Source organism: Rhincodon typus, chromosome 14 (genome assembly GCF_021869965.1).
Source record: "Rhincodon typus isolate 14 chromosome 14, sRhiTyp1.1, whole genome shotgun sequence".
NCBI classification, from domain to species: domain Eukaryota; kingdom Metazoa; phylum Chordata; class Chondrichthyes; order Orectolobiformes; family Rhincodontidae; genus Rhincodon; species Rhincodon typus.
This window is the reverse complement of record NC_063345.1, coordinates 11,757,832-11,785,792: the sequence shown is the minus strand read 5'-3', so window position 1 is coordinate 11,785,792 and position 27,961 is coordinate 11,757,832. Positions and strand designations below refer to the sequence as shown.

The window sequence follows — 27,961 nt, the reverse complement described above, 5'->3', positions numbered from 1 at the left end:
GCAAAGATGAGGATCCAGATCTGTGAACATTGGGAGATAGGACAAATTAGTTTTTAAGAGTGTTATGGGTTGTTTTATTTAGAATACTGTTGTTTTAGGATGTTGTAAACGGTTTTAGAAAGCTGTTGCAGTGTAATTGGTCAGAGCAGTCAAATGTGAGCAAATTTTTCTGAGCAGGTTGTCGGATGGGATTAGTCTGAAGCCTCCTCAATGAGATAGAAGCTTCTGATTTATTTTCAGCTTTATAGTTAGAAAGCATCAGCCAAGGAGGGAAAAGCATCAAAGAAAAAAAAAGTTGTGTAATTGTAATGACATTGTGTGAACACAGTGCAGGGGAGATATATATTTAGTGTTCTCTTTGCTTGTATTGATAATAGAAAATATTTTTCTGCCCACAGCAATGTTATCTACCTGTAAAAACTGATGATACCCATTTAACCATTTTTTAAAACCATAGTCAGATATTTTTCAATTTATTACATTTTCCATCTCCCATAATCCAAAAAAAATTCAATTAATATTTTTCCTAAGCAACGCTCTATAGCAAAACACATCACACTTCTTAATTGCATATTTTGATGAAACCGTAACAGAAATATAGATGAGAGGATTGAATCGATTTACTGTTCTGAATCTCGTACAATGGAAATCTGAACAAGCTATAATTAGTCAGCATTCCTGTAGAAACTGGTGTAATCAATGCAGCCTTGTACATCATTGAGCTGGAAGGTCTTAAGGTCACTCAGGGTAAACAGAGACAGAATGAGATAATATACTAACATTACATGATTACAAGTGGAAATAAAAATGTACTCGCCTAATTGCTTAATCTAAATGCTGTTGCCATTTTTGAAAAAAGTGAAATACACTAAAACTGATTTTTACTGGCACTTAAACTCTGGTTCAACACATACCAAGTTCAACAACAGTGAGCAACAGATTTGCCTCTGGCTGTAGTAAGCACCTCTTATACCAAATACATGCTGAATTATTGCATGGCAATGCCAAGTAAGATCATGCAAGATCCATATCATACATATAGTGGGAATATGATTGCAAAAATCACTATTTACATCTGCCAATCTGCCATGTTAATTTGCAGTCTATTTCTATTGATTAAATTAACATATTATTGGATTATTCTATTCAGAAACAAAAAAAATGAAGCCACTCCATCATATTGCTTCAAACCTAGAATGCTGCTTTTGGGATCAATAGTTCCAAATATCAATAGACAACAGTCACATTGTATAAGGTAACCATTCCAAAAGAGTTAATGTTGAAGTTGCATTAGCTCCACCCAATGTAATATAGGCTTTGGGCAGTTTAACACGAGGTCTCCACTGGGACAGTTGTAGTTATGTTTAACTGATTGATCTGAATTGTAACTTTTGCAGTCACATACATCTGCATGATTAAAAACTAAATATAGGTGAGGCTAACAAAACCAGGTAGGACCCGATGAAAAAGTAGCCCTAATAACTGAAGTTCATAAATGGATAAACAATCTGAAATATGGGGCTTGAAGGTTTCAAGTGATGGGAATAATTATGATTATTTTCTTTGGCATCTTTTCCATTGCGGGATGGTCTGTGCCAGGAAAGACTGGTGATGCATACTGTCTTGAAAATTAATGGTAATTAGCATAGATGGCTACTTAATCATTGTCAAAAGGACACCAGGTGCTCTGTTAATTCCCAACAGTCCATTTCATAGTTTATGGAACAATCTAATTTTTTTTCCCCTCCTTGCTGTAGCAATTCTCATCCTGGAAAATCTTGCCCCATATAAAATAAATCCATTATAGACTGTCAAGTAAATCAAATAATATGAAAAACGGCCATAAGCCACAGCATCTGCATCTAACTAAGGTCAGTAATTCTGAAATTCTTCACAAAAAATCCTCGGCACAACAATATTTATACCCAGCTCCATTCAGGATCCTTCAAAAGGACAAACAAGAACTCATTTTCATCCACCCACAAATTCTATTAATTCATCAGCAGGTTTAGAAAGTGCATAAAATTAACTGGGTTTGAGAAACTCAGATTTGTATTTCTATCCTGTTAAGTGTGTTAGGTTTTCAGCAGTACTTCTGAGCCCAGATGGAACCAGTGGTATATCCCACTGGTATGCCAATTATATACTCTGGATTCTACCCAAATGTTAATGAGAAAGATGCCTTTCTGACTTTTAACTGGAGTTATATGCACTATCAAGGTGACACCTACGAATCGTACAAGCAAATGAGCTAAAGTTTACTTTATGTCCATTATAAGTTATTCATGTGGCGTCATATCACTACAAAAACCAGTCCAACAGCATTAGTCATAAAAAGAAAAGGATCAATTATTTAAAAGAAAATCACATTGTAAAATTTACACAAAGAAAAACAGCACAGTATCAATGCCTTCAGATTCTAACATCAAATAATAAAAGACACCAAGCACCACGTTAGCCTAGGGGCACATATTTTCTTTAATTGAGTATATTGGGAAGAGAAGGTCTGTCATGTATTTCTTTTCAGTTCACTCAGTGGATGGGAGTGTCACTGGCAAGGCCAGGATTTATTGCCTATCCCTAAATGATGGCTATGAGGAGGAAGTGGTGAGGTGTCCTTTTAAACTGTTACATTCATGGTCCTACTAGAGAGGGAGTTCCAGAGATTTTCACCAGCACCTGTGCAGGAACGGGAATTCAAGTTAAAAGCAGGAAGCTTTTTAATTTGCTGATAGCAGACTCCCCTTGCACCTACTGCCCTTGGTTATCTAGGTGTTAAGAGTTTTGGAAGATTGGAACTATATCACTGCTCCTTTCCTGGCTCTGGATCAAAATCTTGGAACTCCCGTCTGAACAATATCATGGATGTACCCATTTCGCATAGACTGCAGCAGTTCAGGATGGTGGTTCACCACCATTTTATGGGCAATTAGGGATAGGTAATAAACATTGGTCTCACCAACACCACCCACTTCCCACTGAAGAATAAGAGAAACGTATTACAAAGGAGCCTTGCAAAGTTACTGCAGGGTAGCTCAAAGGTAAAACCATCCTGTATCAGTGTTGGAGGAAGTAAACGTTCAAGATCATGGATGGGGCACTTTCACTAGAAAGGTGTTAAGTTTAAATGTTAGTGGAGCTCATCACTCATCCAAGCGAGTGGGAGTACTGCTTCACAGCCTTGACTGGCCCCTTGTTAATAATGGAGAGGCTTTAGGGAATTAGCAGGTGAGCCACCCATTCCAGAATTCCCAGGTTTTGATCTGATCTTGTAGCTACACAGAATGCATGTGGCTGTTCCAAAAAAAAAAAGTTTCTAGCAAACCCTAACTTCTAGGAGGAAGCCGGGGAACTTGGTGATGGTAATGCTGTTGAATATCAACGTGAGGGAGATTAGATTTCCTCCTGCTATATAGCCTCTGCATTACTTGAACTGTCAAATAGCAGACAAACATATTATATACTTCCTCACGATACTCAAATCTAATAACCAATGCACTTTGTCTATGAGTCAAAATTATGTTTTGAAATTTGGTATTAGAAATCTGTAGTATGAATATATGCAGTATGAACACAATATACTCATGAGATACAAAAAATTATTTAAAATCAATGGCTGGATATTTAGCTCATTCATTGTTATAATGGGGTGGTAACATCAACTGACTGATGGAAAACTATTAGATAATTTTCAATTTAGCATATTCTCTTCAAGCCTCACTTAATATGCATCTTGATTTGACAACTCTGGTGAACGAATGTGTGAAATAAAACATGATTTCAATGCCAGAGAATGGAACACAATTCCCTACGAAAGCCTCGGCGTCAAGCTCTCCCTAGTCCGATAACACATAGTCAATGTTTTGATTAGTGAATGTCCACTCCTTTTAGCTGATGCCAAAACTTTCAAACTGTTTCCTTTTATTTGTCTTGTACAATATGCCCTAACTTCAATTTCAGAAATTGACCTTGTACTGCACATACGTGCATGCGTCCATTTTACGCCACCCCGAGCTCTCACATGACAACTTGATGAATACAAGGACGAGTTATTTCTGTTGGTTTATCCTCCTTTGGGAACTCCGTTAAGACTTAACCAGTCGGCTGGTTTTCAACTCAATCCTTTATTGATTTGACTTTATAAAATAATCAAAATATTAATGTAACTCATCTGCAATTTAGAAAAATTCTAATAACAAGAAAAAATACTAAACGCTCATACATATTTACCTGTGCAGGCAGCAATGAGGAGTCAAGTTGATTGTACTAACCACTTCATTTTGTAACATTATTTCAAATAAAGTTACAAAAGTCAGAAAACAGTAACTGTAACCTAGAGGTTTTTCATCATAATTGAGTGCAGCAATGTTAGTCCAAATTTTATGGTATTCAAATGTCACACAAATATGTCGTAATGTCCAGAGTAAATTACACCCAAGCAAGTCAACATATTGCAACTTAAAAAAAATATATAATTCAATGATGCATGTGTACCCATTAACTGAAGACCACAACAGAAACAATACCACAAAACACCCACAACATGTCCCACATATTTAATGCATAAGGGAATGAAGAGCTGTTTACCATTTTTGAATCCAGATTTTCTGCATCCTGTGGATGAAAGACTCTCATCAATGCTTCAGTATTAACGGTTTTATTGCTTTCTTTAAGCAGTGCACTGGATTGATCACCAGCAAATGAAGGTGGAGGGCCATCGTGTCCAAAGAAGGCATTGTCTTCCTGAGAATTCTTTGGACATAATTCCTACCAAGAAATAAGAAAGATGTAGCTTGGGTCAGGTAGGGTTGCTTTTGAAACAGCAGCCTGTGTATGACCGGGAGAGCGAATTTAGTAGATAGAGAGATGGGTTAATCTAGTCTCGTCTCAACTCATTCAAGAACAAAATACCATAGCTACCACAAATCTGAGTGACAAACAGAAAATGTCAGAAACACTCAACAAGGCTAGCAGCATTTATGGAGAGAATAACAAAGATAATGTTTTAAGTTCACTGCCGAAGGGTCTCCACCGAGGCTGCTTGAGTGCTTTCAGCATTTGTTTCAATTTCCTCACACTATGTTTAGAATAATTCCTTAATTAGTTACATCACATTTTCCGAAAGACAAATTTACAGATAACAAGGACTAAACATTCCTAATTAAGTCAATACAAAATTAATGAATGAAAACAATGGCCATTTTACATCAATATACTTTCCCGATTTCTCAGCCATAGTGCAAACATTACCACAGAATCACCATCAGCTTGGACATCTTAATAAAACATGCTTTTTAACAAAGTGAGACAACAAAATAGGCTGGAATAGAAAACAGCCTGGACACTAAAATTGCATGCATTGCATGCTTACAATTCACAAAAAGATTACATGTTCTTTTAATGCAATTTAAGTATTGACTCAATTTCATTACTGATACAGTCAGCAGGTACATATATTTGTTTCCAATGGAGCAAGGACAATGAAGACGATAAGACACGGAGCAGAAGGAGGCCATTCAGCCCATCAAGTCTGCTCCCCAATTCAATGAGATCATAGCTGATCTGATAACCCTCAACTCCGTTTTCCTGCCTTATCCCCATAGACCTAAATTCGCTTACTGATGAAAAATCCGTCTATTGTAACCACAAATATGCTCAACAACCCAACCTCAACAGCCTGCTGCATAAAGAATTCCAGGGATTCACTATCTTCAGAAGAAATTCTTCCTTATCTCAGTCTTATTTTGATGATGCCTTACTGTCACAATGGGGGGAGAAAAGTCTGTCAAGACTGCAGAGAATCTTGTATCTTTCAATAATGCCTCCTGTCATTCTTCTAAACTCCAGTGAGTACAAGCCCAACATATTTAACCTTTGTAAGAAAATTTCTCCATCCCTGGAATCGACCTAATGAACCATTTCTGAACTGCCTCCAATGCACAGTAGTACCATGTACTATTGTGAAGTTACACCTCACATGAAATGCAGGATTTCATTTAACTTTCTAGAAACATGGAGTTTTAACCCAATAAAAACTAGGAACAGAGTGTTCGAGCAACGCCCTCCCCCTCTCTCCCTATTTATTTCAGAACCGTCTTCCCCTCCCCCATTTCTGAAGAAGGGTCTAGGCCCAAAACGTCAGCCTTCCTGCTCCTCTGATGCTGCTTGGCCTGCTGTGTTCATCCAGCTCTACACCTTGTTATCCCTTGATTCTTCATCTGGATTGAACATATAGCGCAGTACTGAGATAGTGCCGCACTGCTGAGCTCCCCATTTTTCAAATGAGACATTAAAATAATGCACTGCCTTCCCCTAGAGGCACATACAAGATTGTGTGGGGTTACTGCAGGAAGTGCACCACCATTTGCAAGTCCCCCTCTAAGGCACACACCATTCTGGTTTGGAGCGATATCTGCATTGCTTCCCTGTTGTTGGGTCAGATGACTGGAACTCCCTCTCTAGCAGCACTATAGGTGTCCATATGCTCCAAGGACCAAAGGAGTTCAATATGGCAAACATTTTTAAATATAGAATCCTCCCACTGTCCTAAACAAAAATGTTATCACTTATCGAGCATCACAAGATCATCTTATCTGGTCAAAGTTGTGCCATATTGTTTGCTAAATTTCCTATACAAACAGTGGATGACAATTTGGGGTTTCCTGAGGTCATGAAAGGCAATATATCTATTTTCCATAGTCAGGGAGATACTGCACAATATTATGGCCATATATTTTGATCTCCAGGTCATTATCTATTATGAATAAAAGTCTTAAAAGGTCTTTGCATTTTATGGGTTTTGAACGTCGAATGTCATCCCTTGGCTTCACTCAATCTGACAGCAAATGCTAGAAGACCCAGGAGGGGAATTCAGGAACATTGCATACTCTCTTAATGATGGCAAGAAACTTGATGTGCAAGATAATGGGCACAAACTGCAGTCCTAATAGTTCACACAACAGACATTCTGCAACTCAAAACAACTGGGACCATCAAATTTCAGGGCCACATCTGTAAGTAATACACATTCATAACTTTCAAAGATCTTTACCTCTTCATTTCTCAAAGCGTCTTGTGCACTTGCACTACAGTTCAGTTTCCCTTCCAACTTCTTCACAAGGCCATCGCTGTCCTTTATTTCAGTGAAGCGGAATGTTATTTTACATCTGGTACTGAAGGAGATGTGCTTGTCTGAGCTGTCTGGCGTGTCCATGCCTATCACCTATAAGAGAACTCATCAATTTGATATCTACGTTTCAACACTAATGGCATGTACGGTGGACAGAGCTGGGAGCAAAACAACAAAACATTGGAAATAACATCTCTCTCATAAAACGATTCTTAATTGCATTACTTATACATAACCATAAGCAGGGCTACAACGATATCTAAAACCTTAGTGCATGCTATAAAGTTATACCTACTCTTTTACAACAAAAATTAATATGATATATCAACAATCTGACTCTCTAACATATTTAACTTTGCAACACAGCTTTTGTGAAAATAGGATATTATTCTAATGCAATTATTAGTGGTCCTGTTTACACTAACACTGGAGCAATATGAAAGCAAAGCTTATCGAGTATAAATTGATATTACAACTCTGCCAGTAGTGGTACTGGTATAGATTAGAACATGAAAAACTCACTGCCAGGTGAGAGAATTTTAGAATAGCATTGTTCTTGAGCAAATGTTAAAGCAGCATAAATGTGGGAATGGAATACCTCACTATATTCTAACTTCTAACCCATTCCCTCCCATCTCCAAAAAAAATTATGAGAATGCACAGTGCGCTCACCCACAGAATTCTTCTCCTTTTGCTCTAAGAAAGTGCCCAGCTCCCTGGTGCTTCCTTACAAAGAAAGCAGTGGAAAAATGTGCAGCCTGAACCTACAATACAGGTTCATAATGATAAGCTTTCTTGATCTGAATACGGTAAATCAGGTTTTTGTGTGTTTCACCTTTTCACAGCAGTACCCAGAGAACAGAAGAAATAAAAGCTGGACTAGATTATATGTCTTTAAGAGCCCACTCTATCATTAAATACAATCATAGATGTTCCTCTTCCTGCCTGCTCCCTCTATCCCTCGAGTCCAGAGATAGAAAATCTTCCACCCCAGCCTGGACCATGAAGAAGCATGGTCCGGTATCCTCTGGGGTAGAGAATTCCATAGATAACAACCCTTAAGTAATTTCTCCTCACCTCAGTGTTTAATAATTGGCTCTTTATCCTAACACTGTGAATGACAAACAGAACATTGAAAAGGGTTTTGATTTACCCAGCCAATTATTTTAACATCAAATATTAATTTTTGTGCCTATTTAATATTACCTCCCGCAACGGGATGATAACATTGCAGTGACTCCCATCCTGGCTACTGAAGCAGATGTAATGATCTGAAATGAACATTTTTCCAAATGCATGGGCATGACAAAAAGGAATCCAAAGGAAACAGTCAAGTATGTCATCCAGACTCTCTTCCCTGGGCAGTCTGAAGAGTGCTGTGAAGTATTCATTCCTTGCTCGGTTCTCCAACCCTCTGAAAGAAAAACAAAAGGAAGGCAACCAAAGTAATACAGAAAGAAAACTGCTTCTTGAATTTACATTTAATAAACCAAGACAAAACATCAGTGACAGACAAGCTCAAAATTTCATTGTGCAATTTATCAACGGGCAGCATATTCCATGCACCATGGGAAATACTTCAGATGCAAGATAGCATGATTTGTTCCAATGTACTTTCCAGGAGAATACATAGATGGATGTTAGACTATTAACCCACATTAAGCTATGGAAAACAGTTTTGTTTATTTACAAAACAGGAGTCCTCTACCTTGGGGTGGGAGATGGGCCAAGGATTTAACTGTCATGTGTTAGCTGTTGAAAATTCCCTCCAAATTTGTGTCACCTCACCTATAACTCAATCATCTGTTTTCTAAATAGATCTGAATTCACGAGCTAAACAAAAGCAGTAAAGCACTGCAACTTAATTTTGGCGCATTTAATTGGCTCACAATTTTAGGTGCTAATGCCATCTTACTCACAAGCTAGGTTTAACAGTGGATTGGTCACAAATGCACAAAGGGTACTCTGTGCCAAGCCCTATACCAGTGAAATGGAAGAGAAATCTGGAATCTCTCACATTAATTATTTCACAGGGGTTAGAAATCATCTAAACGAGAACATAATTCTACTTCCTAGCTAGCACAACCCAAAGAGCAGAAGGCATCACCATCCAGCATCCTTTAAGAACATCCCTACACACTCATGAAAGGGTGGGCAGCAGAGTCAGCCTTGAAAGTATTTCAGGTTATGACCTTTATTCATTTGAAGAATTGAGAGGTCTGCCACTCATTGAGGTTAAAATGGAACTCTAATACCCATGGAAGAAAACGATGACTTCTTTTTAAAATGGTCAGTGCTTTTGGCGTGCAGTGCAAATTCTCCAAACACTCATAGGAACAAAAACAGAAGTCGCTGGAAAAGCTCAGCAGGTCCGGCAGCACCTGCAAACAGAAAATCAAAGTTCATGTTTCAGGTCTGGTGACCCTTCCTCAAAACTGTTCTGAGGAAGGGTCACCAGACTTGAAATGTTAACTGCTGATTTTCTCTTCACAGGTGCTGCCAGACCTGCTGAGCTTTTCCAGCAACTTCTGTTTCGGTTCCTGATTTACAGCATCCGCAGTTCTTTTGGTTTTTAAACACTCAAAGAGGCCTATTAAGTGAAAATCCTGCAGATTGACACACCTAATGTGACATCTCAGCTGGATCACAACATATTGCCTACAAAAAATTTTTCTTTCATTCACCTGAGATGCAGGCTTTGTGAACTAGGCTTGCACTTCAGAAGATGGCGGCTATCTGTTATCTTGAACTGCAACAGTTCATGTATTGTAGATCTACCTATGGGTGCCATTCTTTGCAAATAAGCCTCCTGTTTCCCATCCAGTAACTTCCTGTTATCCCAGATACAACAGTGCAAAGTTGAATAACTAGGTAACATTTTTGACACAAAATGCGGAACAAACATTTAACATGTGATGTTGTATGGCTTCCAAGTGCTCAGGGTCAGCAGGTCCAATAACCAGTTTGACTTGGTTTCGCTCCTAATAATCAGTGTGAATGGCCGAGGTGGTCATACATTCACAGAGATCTACAGCATAGAAAAGCGCCCTCTGATCCACTGCATCCGTGCCAGTCAAAAGCAAACACCTCGCTATTCTAATTCCATTTTTCCAGCATTGGGCCCATAGCCTTGTATGCCTTGGCATTACAAGCCCATATCTAAATAATTCTTAAATATTCAGGGCTTCTACCTCTATCACCCTTATAGATAGTGAGTTCCTGACTCCCACCACCCACTGGCTGAAAAGTTTTTCCTCACATCGCCTCTAAACTTTCAGCCCCTTACCTTAAATCTATGTCCCCTGGTCAAGGACCCCCTCCATAAAGAGTTAAAGTTTCTTCCTGTCAACTCTACCTATGCCCCTCGTATTTTATACATTTCAATTTCCACTGTCCTGAGGAAAACAACCCTAGTCTGTCCAATCTCTAGTTATAACTTAAACAACATGGCAAATCTCCTCTGTATCCTCTCCAGCACTATCACATCCCTCTTATTATGTGGATTCCAGCAATACACACAATATTCTAGCTGTGGCCTTATCAACGTTTTATACAGTTCCTCCCTGCTCTTAAACTCTATGTCTCAGCTATTAAAGGCAAGTATATCATATACCTTCTTAACCACTTTATCCACTTAACCTGATACCTTAAGGTACTGATGCACATATACACGAAGGTCCCTCTGAACCTTGGTGCTTCCCAGGACCCTTCTGTTCATTATGCATTTCCTTGCCTTGCTTGTTCTGCATCACTCACATTTATCCAGACTGAATGCCATTTGCCACTGATCAGCCCATCTGACCCAGTCCATCTATGCTATCCTAGAAAATAAGGCTATTTGCCACTCCAACAACTTTTGTCTCATCCGTGAACCTATTGATCAATCTTCCTACATTCACGTCTAAATCATTTATTTAAAACACAAACAGTCAAAACCGACATGTGGGTCCTCACTGGACACAGACATCCAGTCAGAAAAACGGCCCTCAAAAATCTTTGGATCACAATTAACTGAGTAGGAAGCAATTTGCCAAATTTCCTTGGATCCCATGGGCCCTTCTCTTTGTTATCAGTCTCCCACACAGGACCTTATCAAAAGCCTGGTCAACCCCTGAAGCAATTGAGATGATAAAGTGAAGGGAAAAGTTCCTTTTGCACCATACTACAATGAACACCAGTGACAAACATTTGTGGATTTTAGAACTCAATTGCCACTTATCAAGGGGTTCATGCCTGTGATTCATAAATCTGCACTGTGCTAAGAGGGGTAACAGAATGAAACCAATTGGAAAACAGAAGCTTTGTCCACAATGGATGGAAATGATTGTCATCAAAACCAGTTATGTGTGCCTCCTAGCAGGTAGGTGATTAATGGGTGGAAGCCCAAAGTCTGTCAATTTAAAGAACGCAGCCAGGGAATGGAGCAGTAAAATATTCCAAAAGGTGCAAAAACAAATGATAAAAGACAGAATGGGTGGGGGGGGAGCAACACAAGATTATTTGATAAATACAATGTTATTCAATTTCAGTTTCCACTGCAGCACTAAGCAGTGGGATAAAGATTTGGTATCTCCGATATCAGTTGTCTTCCTGGGGAGATTTAAGTGAGTATTGTTTATCCAAGAGAAAAGTCACAAATTTCATCTATAAATATAAATTACTCTTAATCTTTTCATTTGGAGATAAAATATTTAGAAATGTCAAAAAAGTGCAAACATTTCAGAATGTGCAATTAATAATATCACATCAGTTGTGAATCTTATATTTAAAGGAAAAATTAAACGGCCTGGGGCCAACATTTCTCATGCACACCAGAATGCAAAATTTATCCATTACCTCCTTGTTATTTGTAAAGGGTCATTGAGTGATACATCAGTCTCAAATGTTTCCTTGTCAAACAATCGCTTTACAGCATAGTCTGCAAGCTGCTCCATCAACAGGAAGGTTTCATTAAAATGTACGAACATGGAAAAGTAATAGTCTTCACCATGACTGTGAATGTGAATACTCTCGGACAGGATAACACTCATAGTCTTCTCAAGTTTTGATATTTCATCCCAGGAAATGACGATCTTAACTAGAGGTTAAATAGGAATTGCAAAATGAACACAAATGTACAGAAACAAATTGTTGTTCCTTCTTGGCATACAAGCAAAAAAAACTTGATAATTATATTAGATATAATCTGAACATGGAACTACATTATCATTCCTTTACTGTTCCAGGATCAAAATCCTAGATCTTCCTCACAAAAGCGGATATACCTATCCTCTGTATTGCAGTGGTTCAAGAAGGTGGCTCACTACTACATACTGGACAGCAATTAGGAGTGATCAATAAATGCTTGGCTAGCCAGTGACACCAACATCCTGTGAACAAATTTACAAAGATATATATTCATTATCAAGTTTACATCATCAAAATGAGCCATCTAAACAGTTTTATTCAACCCAATGCTGTAGCTTCTTCCAACCTATGTGCATCTGCTTCCCTTGTTCTGTGATTCTGGCCCTTTGTGTGCTGTGCCACACTTTTGAAACATGAAAGAAGGTAAACCTGTAACTTCACTTCCATTGTCTGAAGCTGCCTCCCTCAAACCATATCCACTTCATCACCTTCTCAAAGGTCATCTTTACAGCCAGCTAATCTCTCGCTCCATGGATCAGGAAACAGTTTCCTGATGTTTCCTTTTGTATAAAGGCCACATTACAATTACACGCTATTCGGGGAAACACTGAAATACACACAGTGGAATGGAGGTTGGTGAAAACTTGGGCAATAGGAAAATTGTACTGTTTCTTGAGCTGAAATTCCAAGTGATGAGATGCAAAATACAGAAGTTTTGTGTGTAAGTCATGCAAAGCTAAGAGTTTCAGAACTTTTGAGGTGGAATTAAGCAAAAAGGCAAAAATGTTATGGTGTAGGTGGATAAAAATTTGAAAGTTAAGACAACTGAATTTGACGCGGTAGTTGTGCATTGGTGCAACAGCAATTATTTTGTATCAAATATTAATGGAAAGTGGACGAAGTCCTGGTCAACATGATGATGCAGCACAAGCTCCTTGTTTAGATCAATTTAACATATCTTTTCTAGAAAAGAATATCCACTTTCATAGCACTTTGTCATCGACAATTGCTGCTCAAAATCAAAATGCAGTTCCAATAAGCAGCAAAAGTGCTAACCACATTGACTTGTTTCTAACATCCAGTCCATAAAATATTTGAAAAACAAATCCTTTTAAATTTTGATCATGTGAAGGCGCCGTTCAACTACGTGAGTAACGTCAACTTTGCCTAGTTGAAGTTCCACTGTTGCTTGTTTCAAGGATCACGTCTACTCAGGGCTGCCATGGAATTTCATGTGACTGAACAGTAAGCTACTCCCTGTCATTAATGTCAATGCTGTCACACTTCAACAAGAGATTCAGAGTGCATGTGCAGCATTTCCTTTGTCTTCCTTAAAATGCTGAACTGAGAGTTGAGAAAACAGGAACCAATGGGGGAGTTTTTTTTTTAAACCATTTGGATTCAGTACCAGCCCATTATGGCTTATTGTGGAGGAGATCTGCCCAAGCTAACTTCAAGATGAGCACTAGCCTTTGCTCAATAATTCTCGCATTGAACCTGGAAAACCCCATGGACTCCTTGCTGATGGAATTGCTCTAGCATGTGTCACTGATAAGCAATGCAGAACTGTAGTAACAACCACTGCTCTTTACAATCTTTGTTGTCAAACACTTGGCTACAGTAGTGAGTAGGTCAATGCCTTTTATTCCCAACTTTTTTTAATTCTATCGAGATTATGAGGGTGCTTCAAGCAAGGTGCTGGCATTTGTTGCCCATTCCAAACTGTACTTGAACTGAGTGGCTTCCAAGGTCTTTCAAAGGACAGTCAAGAGTCAATCACATCATTGTGGTCTGGAGTCACTCACAAGTGAGACCAGCTAAGGATAGCAAATTTCATCCCTGAAGGACATTAGTGAACCCAATGGGTATTTACAACAACTGACAGTAGTTACATAGCACCATTTCTGAGACTAGCTTTTAATTCCAGGTTTCTCAAAAACTACTTAAATTGAAATTTCACATAATGGAATATGAACCAGTAATCCCCAAGTGCTAGTATAGATTATCCAGTGGCATTAATATAGTGTATACCCCTCCAAACTGGTTTAAACTTGTGTTAATGTTCAATATGAGCCTTCTGTCTCGTCTCTTCAAGAAACCCCGTCACGATATCTTTATATTTCTTATTCTGTTGTGTTACTGAAAGCTTTCCCGTACATGTGTCTGTGCTACTCACCTTAAATTAAACCTTAAGATTCAAACCTACAATTAACATATATATGTCTTTAGAACATACAAATTATACAAATTAGGAGCAGAATCAGCCCGTCAAGATTGCTCCACCATTCATCCAGACCATGATAGATCTGTTTTGCATTCCACATTCTCATCTACCCAATAGCCTTTGATTCCCCTGCCTAGCAAGAAACTATCTACCTCTGTCTTAAGAATTGTTGTGAAGTTGGGTAGAGTATTTGATATTTGTAGAATGATACGGGGGAAAGAGTGTGTGGCCCCTTTAAAAGATAATGTGTTTTTTAGGCTTGGAGACAAAAGAAAAATATCTGCAGGCAGCAGCAGATGCACAGAGTTCTTGAAATTGAAACGCTATCAAAAGGCTACACTGGTCGCAGGCAAAGCAGCATTTTTACCAAGACAACAGGTTTTTGAATTTAGCCAATTAATTTAAATCAGGTCCTAGATACCAAAACCCAATTAAATGCAAATCTGCTGGTTTTGAAACTAGGGCCAAGTGTATTGTAAGAAATTAATAGGTCATCAAGGGTATAAAAGAACAGGGATTTGAAAATTGGTGACAGAGTCAACTGTCATCTGCCAAGAGAACAGCTCTCAGCTATAAAAGAAAGAATCACTGGCTCTCTCAGAATTCTCTAAGCTCTCAGAAAACTATCTAAAGGTACAACAGCACTCTTAGCTAAAATTCCTGATACAAGAATTCAATGGAGAAAGGTGTTCCTGATGGAGGATCAGCGGAGATGGTGTGGAGCATTCTGGAAGTCTCATCCTGGCTGTACTTTTCATAGACTAAGTGTTAATTCATTTTCTTATTACTTTCGTTTATATAATTGGGATTGGTGGTTATTGGAACAGCATACCGTAGAATTTTATTTATTTGGGAATAGTTAGTAGTGAAGGGGGAATTGGTTGGTTTGTTAGGAGTTCTGTTAATTTGATTACGGTTAGAGTTAGACAAATAAATTGTTACTTGTTGATTATAGAACATTGAACATAGAACAGTACAGCACAGTACAGGCCCTTCGGCCCACGATGTTGTGCCGAAATTTTACACGAAACCTAAGTTCTACCTAACCGCCAACGTTACCTTATACTATCATCCATATGCCTACCTAATAGCCGCTTAAATGCCCTAATGAGGCCGACTCCACTACCCTCTCCGGCAATGCATTCCACACCCCTACCACTCTGAGTAAAGAGCCTACCTCTGACGTCGCCCCAATATCTACCTCCTTTCACTTCAAAACTATGTCCCCTTGTAAAAGCTAACTCCACCCTAGGAAAAAGTCTCTGGCTGTCGACTCTATCTATAACTCTGATCATTTTGTACACCTCTATCAAGTCACCTCTCATCCTTCGTTGTTCTAAAGAGAAAAGCTCTAGCTCTCTCAACCTTTCCTCGTAAGATCTTCCCTCTATTCCAGGCAACATCCTGGTAAATCTCCTCTGCACCTTTTCTAACGCTTCTACATCTTTCCTGTAATGAGGTGACCAGAACTGGACACAATACTCCAGATGTGGCTGAACCAGGCTTTTGTATAGATGGAGCATAACTTCACGGCTCTTGCACTCGATCCCTCCATTAATGAAAGCTAACACACCATATGCCTTCTTAACAACTCTATCCACCTGGGTGGCAGCTCTCAGGGAACTGTGAACATGAACCCCAAGATCCCTCTGCTCCTCCACACTGCCAAGAATCTTTCCGTTAACCCTGTATTCTGCTTTCAAGTTTGTCCTTCCAAAATGAATCACCTCACACTTTTCAGGGTTAAACTCCATCTGCCACTTCTCAGCCCAGCTCTGCATTCTATCAATGTCCCTTTGTAACCTAGAACAGCCCTCCGCACTGTCCACAACGTGACCCACCTTCGTATCATCCACGAACTTGCTAATCCACCCTTCCACTCCTTCATCCAAATCATTTACAAAAATCACAAATAGAAGAGGACCCAGAACAGATCCTTGTGGTACACCACTCGTAACTGAGCACCATGTTGAATATTTTCCGTCCACTACCATCCTTTGTCTTCTAAGGGTCAGCCAATTCTGAATTCAATCTGCCACATTTCCCCCTATCCCATGCCTCCTTACCTTCTGCATGAGCCTACCATGGGGAACCTTATCAAACGCCTTACTTAAATCCATGTATACCACATCCACTGCTCCACCTTCATCCACGTGTTTGGTCACCTCTTCAAAGAATTCAATAAGGTTTGTGAGGCATGATCTACCCCTCACAAATCCATGCTGACTATCATGAATCAAACTGTGCCGTTCCAAGTGATCATAAATCCTGTCTCTCAGAGCCCTTTCCAATAATTTGCCCACCACTGACGCAAGACTAACTGGCCTGTAATTTCCGGGGTTATCCCTGTTCCCTTTTTTGAACAAGGGAATGATGTTTGCCTCTTTCCAATCTTCCGGCACTATACCCATGGACAGTGAGGACGAAAAGATCATCGCCAAAGGCCCTGGGATCTCGCCCCTCGCTTCCCAGAGAATCCTTGGATAAATCCCATCAGGCCTGGGGGACTTATCTATCTTCAACTTCCTCACAATTCCTAGCACATCTTCTTTACTAACATCAACCTCCTCTAGCTTACCTGCCTGTTTCACAACATCCTCCTCTACAACTAGGTCCCTCTCAGTTGTGAATACTGAAGAAAAGTATTCATTAAGGACCTCTCCTATCTCTTTAGGCTCTGTGCACAAATTCCCTTTTCAATCTTTGATCGGCCCTACCCTTTCTCTGGTCATTCTCTTGTTCTGCATATACGTGTAAAAAGCCTTGGAGTTTTCCTTGATCCTATCTGCCAAGGTGTTCTCATGCCCCCTTATAGCTCTCCTAAGCCCTTCCTTCAGCTCCTTCCTGGCTAACTTGTATCCCTCTACAGCCTTTTCCGTTCCTCTTTTCCTAAACCTTACATAAGCCTCCTTCTTCCTCTTAATCAGTCGTTCGACCTCTCTCGAGAAGCATGGCTCCCTCACTCGACTGCATCTTCTCTGCCTGCTAGGGACAAACATAGCGAGCACATGAAGCGTGCATTCCTTAAACAATCTCCACATTTCTGTGGTGCTCTTCCCTGACAGCATCTGTTCCCAATTTATGTTACCCAGTTCTTGCCTAACTGAATTGTAATTATCCTTCCCCCAGTTGTAAACTTTAACCCTGTACCTATCCTTATCCATGACTATTGTGAAAGAAACAGAGTTATGATCGCTACCGCCAAAATGCTGTCCTTCCAACAGATCTAACACTTGGCCCGGTTCGTTGCCAAGCACCAAATCCAAAGTGGCCTCTCCTCGTGTTGGTCTATCTACATACTGTGTCAGGAATCCTTCCAGAACGCACTGGACAAAATCTGCTCATCTAAACTATTACAACTAAAATGTTTCCAATCAATATTTGGAAAGTTGAAGTCACCCATGACTACAAACCTATGACTTCTGCACCTTTCTAGTATCTGCCTCCCAATCCGCTCCTCTACTTCTCTGCAACTATTAGGAGGTCTGTAAAAAACCCCCAACAAAGTGACTGCTCCTTTCTTGTTCCTGACCTCAACCCAAACTGACTGTGTCGACATATCATTCTTGAACTGTCTTTCAGTAGCTGCTATACTCACCCTGACTAGCAACGCCACACCCCCACCTCTTTTTCCACCCTCCCTATTTCTTTTAAAGCAGCTAAATCCCGGAAGTTATAACAACCATTCCTCCCCGAGTTACCCAAGTTTCTGTAATGGCCACAACATCATAGTTCCAAGTACCGACCCATGCTCTGAGTTCATCCGCTTTATTTCTGATACTTCTGGCATTGAAGTATACACACCTCAAACCATCTCGGTGTCCGCAATTACGCTCCATCGACCGCATTTCTTTATAAACCACCTCACTCCCTGTTGTGTCTGTTGGAAGGCCGAATACCTCATCCTCTGAATTATAAATCCGGTTCCCTACCCCCTGCCAAACTAGTTTAAACCATCCCGTACAGCTCTCGCAAACCTCCCTCCCAGAATATTTGTGCCCTTCTGGTTCAGGTGCAACCCGTCCTTACTGTACAGGTCCCACCTTCCCCAGAATGTGCTCCAATTATCCACATAATGGAAGCCCTCCCTCCTACACCAGCCCTGTAGCCACGTGTTTAGCTGCACTCTCTCCCTATTTCTTACCTCGTTATCACATGGCACTGGTAGTAATCCAGAGATAACTACCCTGTTTGTCCTGGACTTCAGCTTCCAACCTAACTCCCTGTACTCGTTTTTCACATTCTCAGTCCTTTTTCTACCTATGTCATTGGTACTGATGTGTACCATGACTGCTGGTTGCTCACCCTTCCCTGTAAGGATCTTGAAGACATGATCCGAGACATTATAAGGCGAGTACAGGGATTTGTTTCACTTAACACTTCCTTTTTATGTACTCTATCAAGCTCTCTCATGATTTTGAAAACCTCTATCAGATCTCCTCCTAGCCTTCTTTTAAACCCAAGAGAATATCAGCCTAATCTACTTGGTCTTTCACAAGGAACAATTCTCCAATCTAATGTCACAGAGTTATAATGACAAAAAATGAAAAGTTTGGTTGAAGATGTAAATCTTAAGCTGTGATTTAAAGGAGAGAGAGTTGAAGACATTTAGACAGGAAATTCTGGAGGTTAAGCAGATGCAATGTGGCAGTTCTCGCCTCAGATTGCCAATGATATATTCACAAATTTCATTTATGCTTTTGTCACTATCAGATTTGATTATTCCAGCACAATCTTGTGTGGCTGCCCACATTCCTTTCTCCTTAAACGTGAGATCATGTCTTAACTCACTGAGTCCCATTCACCTGTCCTCTCTATGCTCAGTAACCCTTAGCATTCAGTCAAGTAATGCCTTGGCTTGAAAATTTCCTTTCCCCATATTCACATTCTTCTCAGTTATTTCTTCTCAGCTGCAAAAACTAATGAGCAGCAAACCAATCGGCGTGCATGGAACATCCGAGCTGCTGCATAGCTTAGACAGAACGGTGCCTCTGTGGTTTTGTCCCTCTCTATCTCTATCATCATCTTGAGATCTATAACCATGCAAGATATCTGGTCTTGCCTAATTCTCGCCCTTTGTGTATCTCAGATTACAATTGCTCCATCATTGATGGCTACATCTTCACAAGCCTAGGCCCCAACTTCTAGGATACCATCCTCAAACATCTCTATCTAGCTTTACTCTTTGAATCCACTCCTTAAAACCAACCTTTTTGACCAAGCTTTTGGTCCTCTGACTTAATACCTCAAATGTCATGCCTTGTCTTATAATGCCATAAGGATTTAATATGCACAGGTAAAGTTGTATTTAAACTAAATTCTGACACAGCCATCAATAAATACTACTTACAGAAAATAAAACTTCAATCTCGGAATTATTTATATCAGAGTATTGCATCAGTTAAAATATTCCTATGTCCAGGAACATCAACATAAGATACTACAGCAACATGGAAGCCGTCACAAAACAGAAATGAACTACAATCCCATAGAAACTCTGAGGATTATCTGTAATCTCAACATAGAAATTTATCTCCCTAAGGGATGAAGCCCAGCAGAGAAACAAACTCTTTCTTATGAAAAGATCACATTTCTGATAACACAACTCAATTTGCTGTCTTCATTAGTTTGTTAATAAATGATCTCCCTTCACACTGAAAAATAGCAGACACATATACACATTGCTTAGAACTCTTAACATGACTTCTAACAAAAAGCATCTGGCTCACAGTCAACTCATCACATATCTGTAGACAACAAGGTTTCTGGCTTCTACACGCTGAATAAACTCTGAATCACAAGTCAGCTTATAAATAAGCATTTGATCACTCCTAAGATATTGGAAGACTGTGTCATGGTACATTTTTTTTAAAAACAATAATGATGGGTAGATAAAAATATTTTTTAATCAAATGGACAAAATCTGTGGCAAGCAGCCCTAATACATCAGTAGCTCTTACACAGATTACAAAGGTTCATTTATAATTCTGCCATTTGCTACAAAGTAAGCAAGTTTTAGAATATAAAAATGTGACAAAGGATATAGAACTCTGGTACCTTAAATCCTCAACCTCTTTCCTCCAAGGCACAGATCATTCTAACTTGAAAATAGATCAACATAATTCAACCAACTTAGTCAAAATCCAGGAAGTACTTACCTAACTGCAATGTAAAAATACACTCACTACATGGACTGCTACAGCTAAAGGCAATGATGTACCACCAACCTCTTAAGAGGTAATAAACGTTGGTCTTGACACTGACACCCACATCCCGTGAACACTATATGAGAAACATTGCAGGCTCGACAAATGAATCTGTCGGCAACTGAAAGGAACTTAACTAGTGGGAATAAGCTCTCCAGTTGGAGAAATTCAGTGGAGGCAAATTTCGTTCACCTTTCAATCAGTTTCTTCCTTTTGAGCGTACAGTGAGCAGGGCAGAAAGCACACTGTAACAGGTAGGCGTTCAAATCTGACTCCAAATTGGACATTGGCACATCGCAGACTGTGCTTTTAGACATGGTGACAATAGGATTTTTTTGTCACAAATCCTGATAGACAAATGATAATGTGAAATTGTGCAAAATTATTTAAGGACATTAGGTTCGATTAAGAGATGGATAGGCATAACAGAGACTCACCTTCTTTGCCGAGAAAAAAGGAATAGAAGCTGAGAAAGTTAGTGCTTAGATACAGCCAGCCTTGGCAAGGCACCCGCCCACTCCAGTAATTGCAGGAATAGTAGGTCACCAGCTTCTCTTGCTCAGGCAGGCCAAACCACTTATCAAACTTCAAAAGGGCCTCACGGAACTTTTCAGGGTCATCTTCCTCCTTTATTGATGCACTTTGAGACTCTTCTGCTATTAGACCCTTAGACAGGAAGCAATGGGGATGTCTTTAAGTGCATAACATACAAGATCATACTTCTTACATCCTAAAATGCATTTTCATTGCAGTTTAACAGAACTAGCCCAAGAGCAAGTTTAATCAATAAATGTGGACAGTTTTCATAAAATTAGCTCTTCAAAATAATTCACAAATCAGTCTCAGTTAGAAGAGAAATGTAAATCTAATTATAAAGTACGTTGTGCTTTTTGCAAAAAAAAAGTGCTGCAGAATGATATTAACTTTAACTTATAACTTTAAGAAAATGGATTAAAAATGACAAAGAAGAGTACTGTCACCATACAATTGTTGAAAAACAATTTAGCCGATTCCGCGTACACTCATGGAACTGCACAATTCAATGTCATGGCTGAAAAATGTTATTAAATTTCATCCAGCAGATTTTTAAGGAATAAAAGTCTGAATCATAGAATCCCTACAGTGCGGAAACAGGCCCTTCGGCCCAATAAGCCCACACCGACCCTCAGAGAATCCCATCCAGACGCATCCCCCTATACCCCCACCTAATCTACACATTCCTGAACACTACGGGCAATTTAGCATGGCCAATCCACCTAGCCTGCACATCTTTGGGCTGTGGGAGGAAACCGGAGCACCTGGAGGAAACCCACGCAGACACGGGGAGAACGTGTAAACTCCACACCGACAGTCGCCCAAGGGTGGAATTGAACCCAGGTCCCTGGCGCTGTGAGGCAGCAGTGCTAACCACTGAGCCACCGTGTGGCCAGATTGTCCAAAGTGATCAAATAGCAGCATTAGATAAGAGATAGAAAACAAAAATTTGGAATGAACGGCTATTTTTCAGACAAGAGGGAAGTATAGAGTGGAGTCCTGAAGGGTCATTGGACTCAAAATATTAACTATTTTCTCTTCACAGATGCTACTAGATCTGCTGAGTTTCTCCAGCCATTTCTGTGCTTGTTTCAAATCTCCAGAATTAAAGTTGCTTCATTTAAGTATACTAAGGAGTTGCCAAGTACCAAGACCAGTACCAGTGCTGTGTTTTAGGTAATTACTCGAATGTACAGAGCACAGTTACAAAACATGTAGGTGATGTACAATTTGGGGGTGTAGTAAATACTAAGGAAGTCACAGATATATTTCAAGTTAGGCCAACAGATTGGGAGGATACGGCAGATAAAATTCGATGCAGAGGAGTGTGAGCTGATACATTTTGATAGGAAAAATGAGTACAGCCAATACATACAAAATAGTACAATTTTAAGGGGTGGAGGGACGATGTAAGAACAGAGAATTGGGAATACTTCTGCAGAAATATTTGAAGTTGACAAGATATGCTTTATTAAAAAATTGACAGCCTATGAGATCCTGGGCTTTATGAACAGAGACCAAGAAGTTACTCTATACCTATATAAAAGACTAGAATCACCCTGAGTGAAATATCACGCTCAATTCTGTGAATTGCACTTTGAAGAGGATGTGAGGGCTTTGAAGATGCTACATAAGAAAATTACCAGAACAGATGCAGGGATGAGGAACTGCAATTAATAATGTGGCCATAATATTTCAGTCTTCCTTGGATCCTGGGAATGTGCCTAAAGACTGGAGAATTGCCAACATTATGGCTTTGTAAGGATAATCCTCGCAATTACAAACCAGTTAATATAATTTTTTAGCAGGGAAACATTTGGACTCAATCATTCAAGATAGAACCAGTAGTCACATAGAAAAGGTGGGTTGATTGGGAAGGGTTAGCATGGATTTCTGAAGGGGGAACATCACATGCAACCAACCCGTTGGAGTTTTTCAAAGAGCTAACAGAAAGTGTTGATGAGGATAATACGTTTGATGTGTATACATGGATTTACAGAAGGCATTTATACAGTGCCTCACAACAGCCTCGTCAGAAAAGTTGCAGGTCGTGGTACAAAAGGGACAGAGCTAACTTGGCTAAGTATAGAAAACAGAGAGTAACAGTCAATGGAAACTTCAATTATGAGGATAGATTGAAGAAGTTGGTACTATTCTCTCGAGAAAAGGCAGCTGACAGGAGATCTGATTGAAGTTTTTAAAATCATGAGTGGACTGGACTGAGTATATTTGGTGAGGCTGTTTCTGCTTGTGAAGAAAAAACAAGAATGAGAGGGCAGAGATTTAAAGTGATGTACAAATGAAGCAAGAGCTGATGTCAGAAAACCTTTCACACAGCAAGTTGTTAGGGTATTGAATATACCCACTGAAAAAGTATTGGAGGCAGATTCAATTGAGACATTCAAGAGGGCATTGGATGGTTATTTAGATAGAAATGGTGTGATGGGATATGGGGTAAAGGCAGGACATTAGCACTAGATAATAGAGTCAATGCAGGCAAAATGGGCTAAATGGCCTCCAGAAACTGCACCATAATAATCTTGTAAATTACGTGGACAGACTGGACAAGCAGAGCTTGTTCACCTTTTTTGCAACAAAAGCCAAAATGGCACTTGTTAGGGGTTTAGATTCTCAATGAAAACCCCTCTTGATTTTGGACAGAAACTTGCCAACTGTCAAAAGGAGCAATAAATAGTGTAAGCACTGTAGTAAGAAAACAAGAGGACTAGCATGAACAGCTTTACATAAACAGTGTTTGGCATTTAGAATGCATTGCTTGACGGGACAGTGAATGGTAGCTCTCAATTGTGAATTGGTTAATTACTTTGAAGAAACAATTGCAACAACGTGGGAAAAAGTAGAGGAACGGGACTGATGAATCCTTTCAAAGAACTGACACAGCCTCAATGGGTTGTTGTCTCCTTCTGTGCTTTAATAGGACTAAGTAGGACACATCTGTTCAAACAATGTCAGATATTAAAATAGTCATCAAATCGATGCATTTAGTAACATTTCGTTACTTTTTAACAGAGACAGTACAACGGGATTTATTCTTCTACAATATTACACCGTCCACATCAACTCTACTGCACGGCCAATAAAACTGAACACAAAACCTGAATCAAAACTGATAGAAACCATCAGAAAGCTGACAGAAAAGACAACGTCCTAATCTGGGAAAAAAAATTGTGTATTCTTACCCGTATTTTTCCCTGAACAAAGCTAGTGATATCTTCATTACTATCAAATACGGGAAGTATTGCCATCACATTATGTTCTAGCCATTCCCAGTGCTTATTTATTTCTTCACTGTTGGCTCCTAGTTAAATACAAAAAAAAAATTAGAAGTCTTCAAATTACCAAACAAACTTCAATCCCTTCAGTTCCAGACTTGAAATGTTAACTCTGCTTCTTTTTCCACAGATGCTTCTAGACCCGCTGAGTTTCTTCTGCACTCTGTTTATTTCAGATTTTCAGCATCCACGGTATTTTATTTTTCTTAGAATCTCTTTAGGTCATTTCAGCAAGTAATACTTCTTATACCAATTCACAAATAGTGAAGGACAGACAGTGACTAATAAAGATCCCATTTCAGGTTGTTTCACAAAACAGGAGGACAGCTGTCAAAAAGCAGAGCAAAAACCTATCATCCACATGCTACTTAAAAAGCACACTTCGCTGAAAAACATCCCACAATTAAGCTTCAATTTATTCCATAATTAAAGGGTTAGATGCTAAATTCTTTGCTTTGTTCAGTCTTTTGCTATTACCCAGTCGCAGCTCATTTAGAATCTATAATTCTGCCAGTTTTAAATGCCATTTTGTTAAAATGTAATATCACGTTAAATCAATGAAACATTCCTTTTTTTTAAATTAGTTAAACAATATAGTTATCAGTGAAGTCGGGGCCACTCCTTCGCACCTATCACTCAGAGGTACGATGGACATTAGTCAACGCAGCTACATTCCAGTCTTGCCACGTATGGCACAGGAATTACACACAGCACAACCAACATAAGGTAACTTCGTTATTATGAGCTTTAGGGTAGATTTATACCATAAAGGGAATTTACTACAGGCTATATAAGGAGGCATCACAAGGTTTTTTTTCCTAATAAAACTTCCATTGATAACGGAAATTCGTATACTGGAAGTTGCATTCAGGAGAAAGTTTGGTATAACGTCAAAGAACTGCCAGGTGTTGAGAACATAATTTTCATGCTATCCAATAAGCACACAGTTGTCAATATTTCATATGGTCTGAGGGTTCAGTTGCAGGCTCAGCTTGAATATCAGATGAACAGTCAAACATTTTGTCCACCTGTCTCTATTTTAGCTGTACATGTTTTTTTTTCCAAACATCAAGTATTTTTGCCCTTTCCAAACTCTCCTGTTACCCTTCCACTCACTATTCTCATTCATGTCTCAATTTGTAAGGAATATCAGAAAAGTTTCAACCAAGTCTCATGGCTTAACATTCATTGATCTTTCATGACTGAGAACAAGTGTCTATATTCAGCCAGTTACATAAGCAGTAAAAAAAAAACCAAAGAATATCACCATATACTGGCTATACAAAGCTGTCATGTTAACTTAGTTTATGGGTAACAAAGTGCCAAAAGGGACAGAAACTCACTATGATTTAAACATAAAATTCTTGAGGGACTTCATGGAGTAGATACTGGAAGGATGTTTCAGTTGGCTGAAGAGTTTAAAATAGGGTCCACAGTCTCAGAAGGGAAGATGAATTAGGACTGTGATAAGGATACGCCTCTACACTCAGCAGGTTGTGAAACTTCAGTTTTTGTTTCTACAGGTTGTGGACACTCAATCATTGAGTATATTAAGAAAGAGAGCAATAGCATTTTTTGGCACTATGGGATCAACAGATCAGAAGACTATGGTGCCAGAAAATACAGTTGAGGTCAATGATCACACAGTCCACACAAACAACTTGCTCTGCCGTATCTTCATAGAACTGGGACCCATCCTCACACAGAGATTTGCTAGTGCTGTTCAGGAGAGTTTAAACCAGATTGTCAAGGGGCTGGGAACCTGAAGACAGGTAGCTTAAACTGAAAGGAAGTAAAGCTGTTAACAGGAAGTAGAAAAGTAACAAGTAAAATTATAAGGAAGGCAAATATCAACGAAGCAAGAATACAGAATATTGTGAAAAATACAAATTTAAGATCAATCCAACTATTTGCAACTAGATAGATGATTAAAAGGCACAAGAGATGGGTTGGCAGGATTGATATAGTTGTCATTAAATCAACACGGCTACAGAAAGATCCAAGACCGAGAACTGAATATTTAAGGATATTTGACTTTTAGGAAGGACAGGGAAAAAATTAAAGACAGGGGAGGTGGTAGAAGCAGATGGAATTGTTTAAGAGCCATTTAGGCAGACACATGAACATGCAGGGAATAAAGGGTAATGGACTATGTTAAGGCAGATGGAATTAGTTTAGAATGGCATCATGGTTAGCGAAGGCATGGGCTGAAGAGTCTGTTCTGTGTTATACTGTTCTACCACCATGATCATGTTAAGTGGCTAGACGAGCTTGACACGTCAAATGGCATACAAGGCAAATTAAGGAACACACATTACTAAAACTACTGCATCAAAAAGTCTGAGCCAATTTAGAAAAAGCAAGAATAAGATAAAGATACATCCAGTGCGACATTCAGATGCAGGTCCTTAGCAACCAAAGGTAATAAACGCACAGTAATTATAAGTATCTCAGCATCATGAAAGATGAGCACAGCTGGAATAATTTACTTAAACTATAGGCTCTCTGAGATTTCCTTGATAACACCAAGATGGAAGCACTTTCATGTTTTCCCAGAACATTAAATCTGAACACTAACACTACAATATTTCTGCCCTACCTGCAACTGTAAGATGTACAATGCTAAAACAAGTATGAACATTAAACAGAAAGCATCTCTGAAAACCCAGGTAGCAACTGAATAGTAAAACGTTAGCACTGAGCTGGATAATTCAGCAGAGGTTATTTTGCACACCCAGTATGATACAGTCATATGTGCTAAACATACCAAATAATATGACAACATGATGTTGCCCAAGTAGGACCTGGTACAATAAAATAACAATTTTCTCAAAATAAAAGCAATGGAAGGATCACTTTAAAACTGACTCAAAAATACAAACTTAAGACATGATAAAATGGCAGAACCCTGGTACAACATTCTAAATGTCGCTAATTTTTTTTTTCTTTAGGACTTACTTCCCTTAGTATGTTCGTATAAAGTATTCAAATATTTAATAAGTTCATGGCTGATCTGGTTAGAGTCTCACTTCTACTTTCCTCCCTGATGCCCAAAAGGGTTATCTCTCTGTTTTGTGGTCAAGCAAACTATTCCTACCTAACTGTAATCTTACTTTGGCCTACAGTTTGCAATAGATCGAGAGTGGCGGCTCGTAATTTTCAGAAAAGAACATGAGAGAGAATTAAAGGCAATGCTTCGTCAGAAGAAATTCAAATGTAAATTCGATCTGAACTATCTACAACAACAAAAAGTGTAAGCACTTCCCTCCCATTGTAACATCTTTGTCACTTTACCTTTCTGCATTTACAGTTGCATAGTGTACATAAACACGTCACACTGTAATTACAGAGATAACAAGGTGTACAGCTGGATGAACACAGCAGGCCAAGCAGCATCAGAGGAGCAGGAAGGCTGACGTTTCGGGCCGAGACCCTTCTTCAGAAAAAA

At 39.3% G+C, this 27,961-nt stretch overlaps 1 protein-coding gene across 3 annotated transcripts in view; it reads right to left on the bottom strand.

The window, feature by feature from the left end:
- The window catches only part of tbc1d8b (TBC1 domain family member 8B), a 75,097-nt gene that overhangs the window by 34,177 nt on the left and 12,959 nt on the right, over positions 1-27,961 (bottom strand). For all 3 annotated transcript variants that reach the window (XM_048605052.1, XM_048605051.1, XM_048605050.1), the window contains exons 3-8: positions 24,421-24,539; positions 21,124-21,352; positions 11,966-12,206; positions 8,336-8,543; positions 7,052-7,222; positions 4,588-4,767 (exon numbers count right to left, since the gene is read on the bottom strand). In XM_048605052.1, the coding sequence (XP_048461009.1) occupies positions 4,588-4,767; positions 7,052-7,222; positions 8,336-8,543; positions 11,966-12,206; positions 21,124-21,352; positions 24,421-24,539 (1,148 nt within the window). The remainder of the gene's footprint in view (positions 1-4,587; positions 4,768-7,051; positions 7,223-8,335; positions 8,544-11,965; positions 12,207-21,123; positions 21,353-24,420; positions 24,540-27,961) is intronic.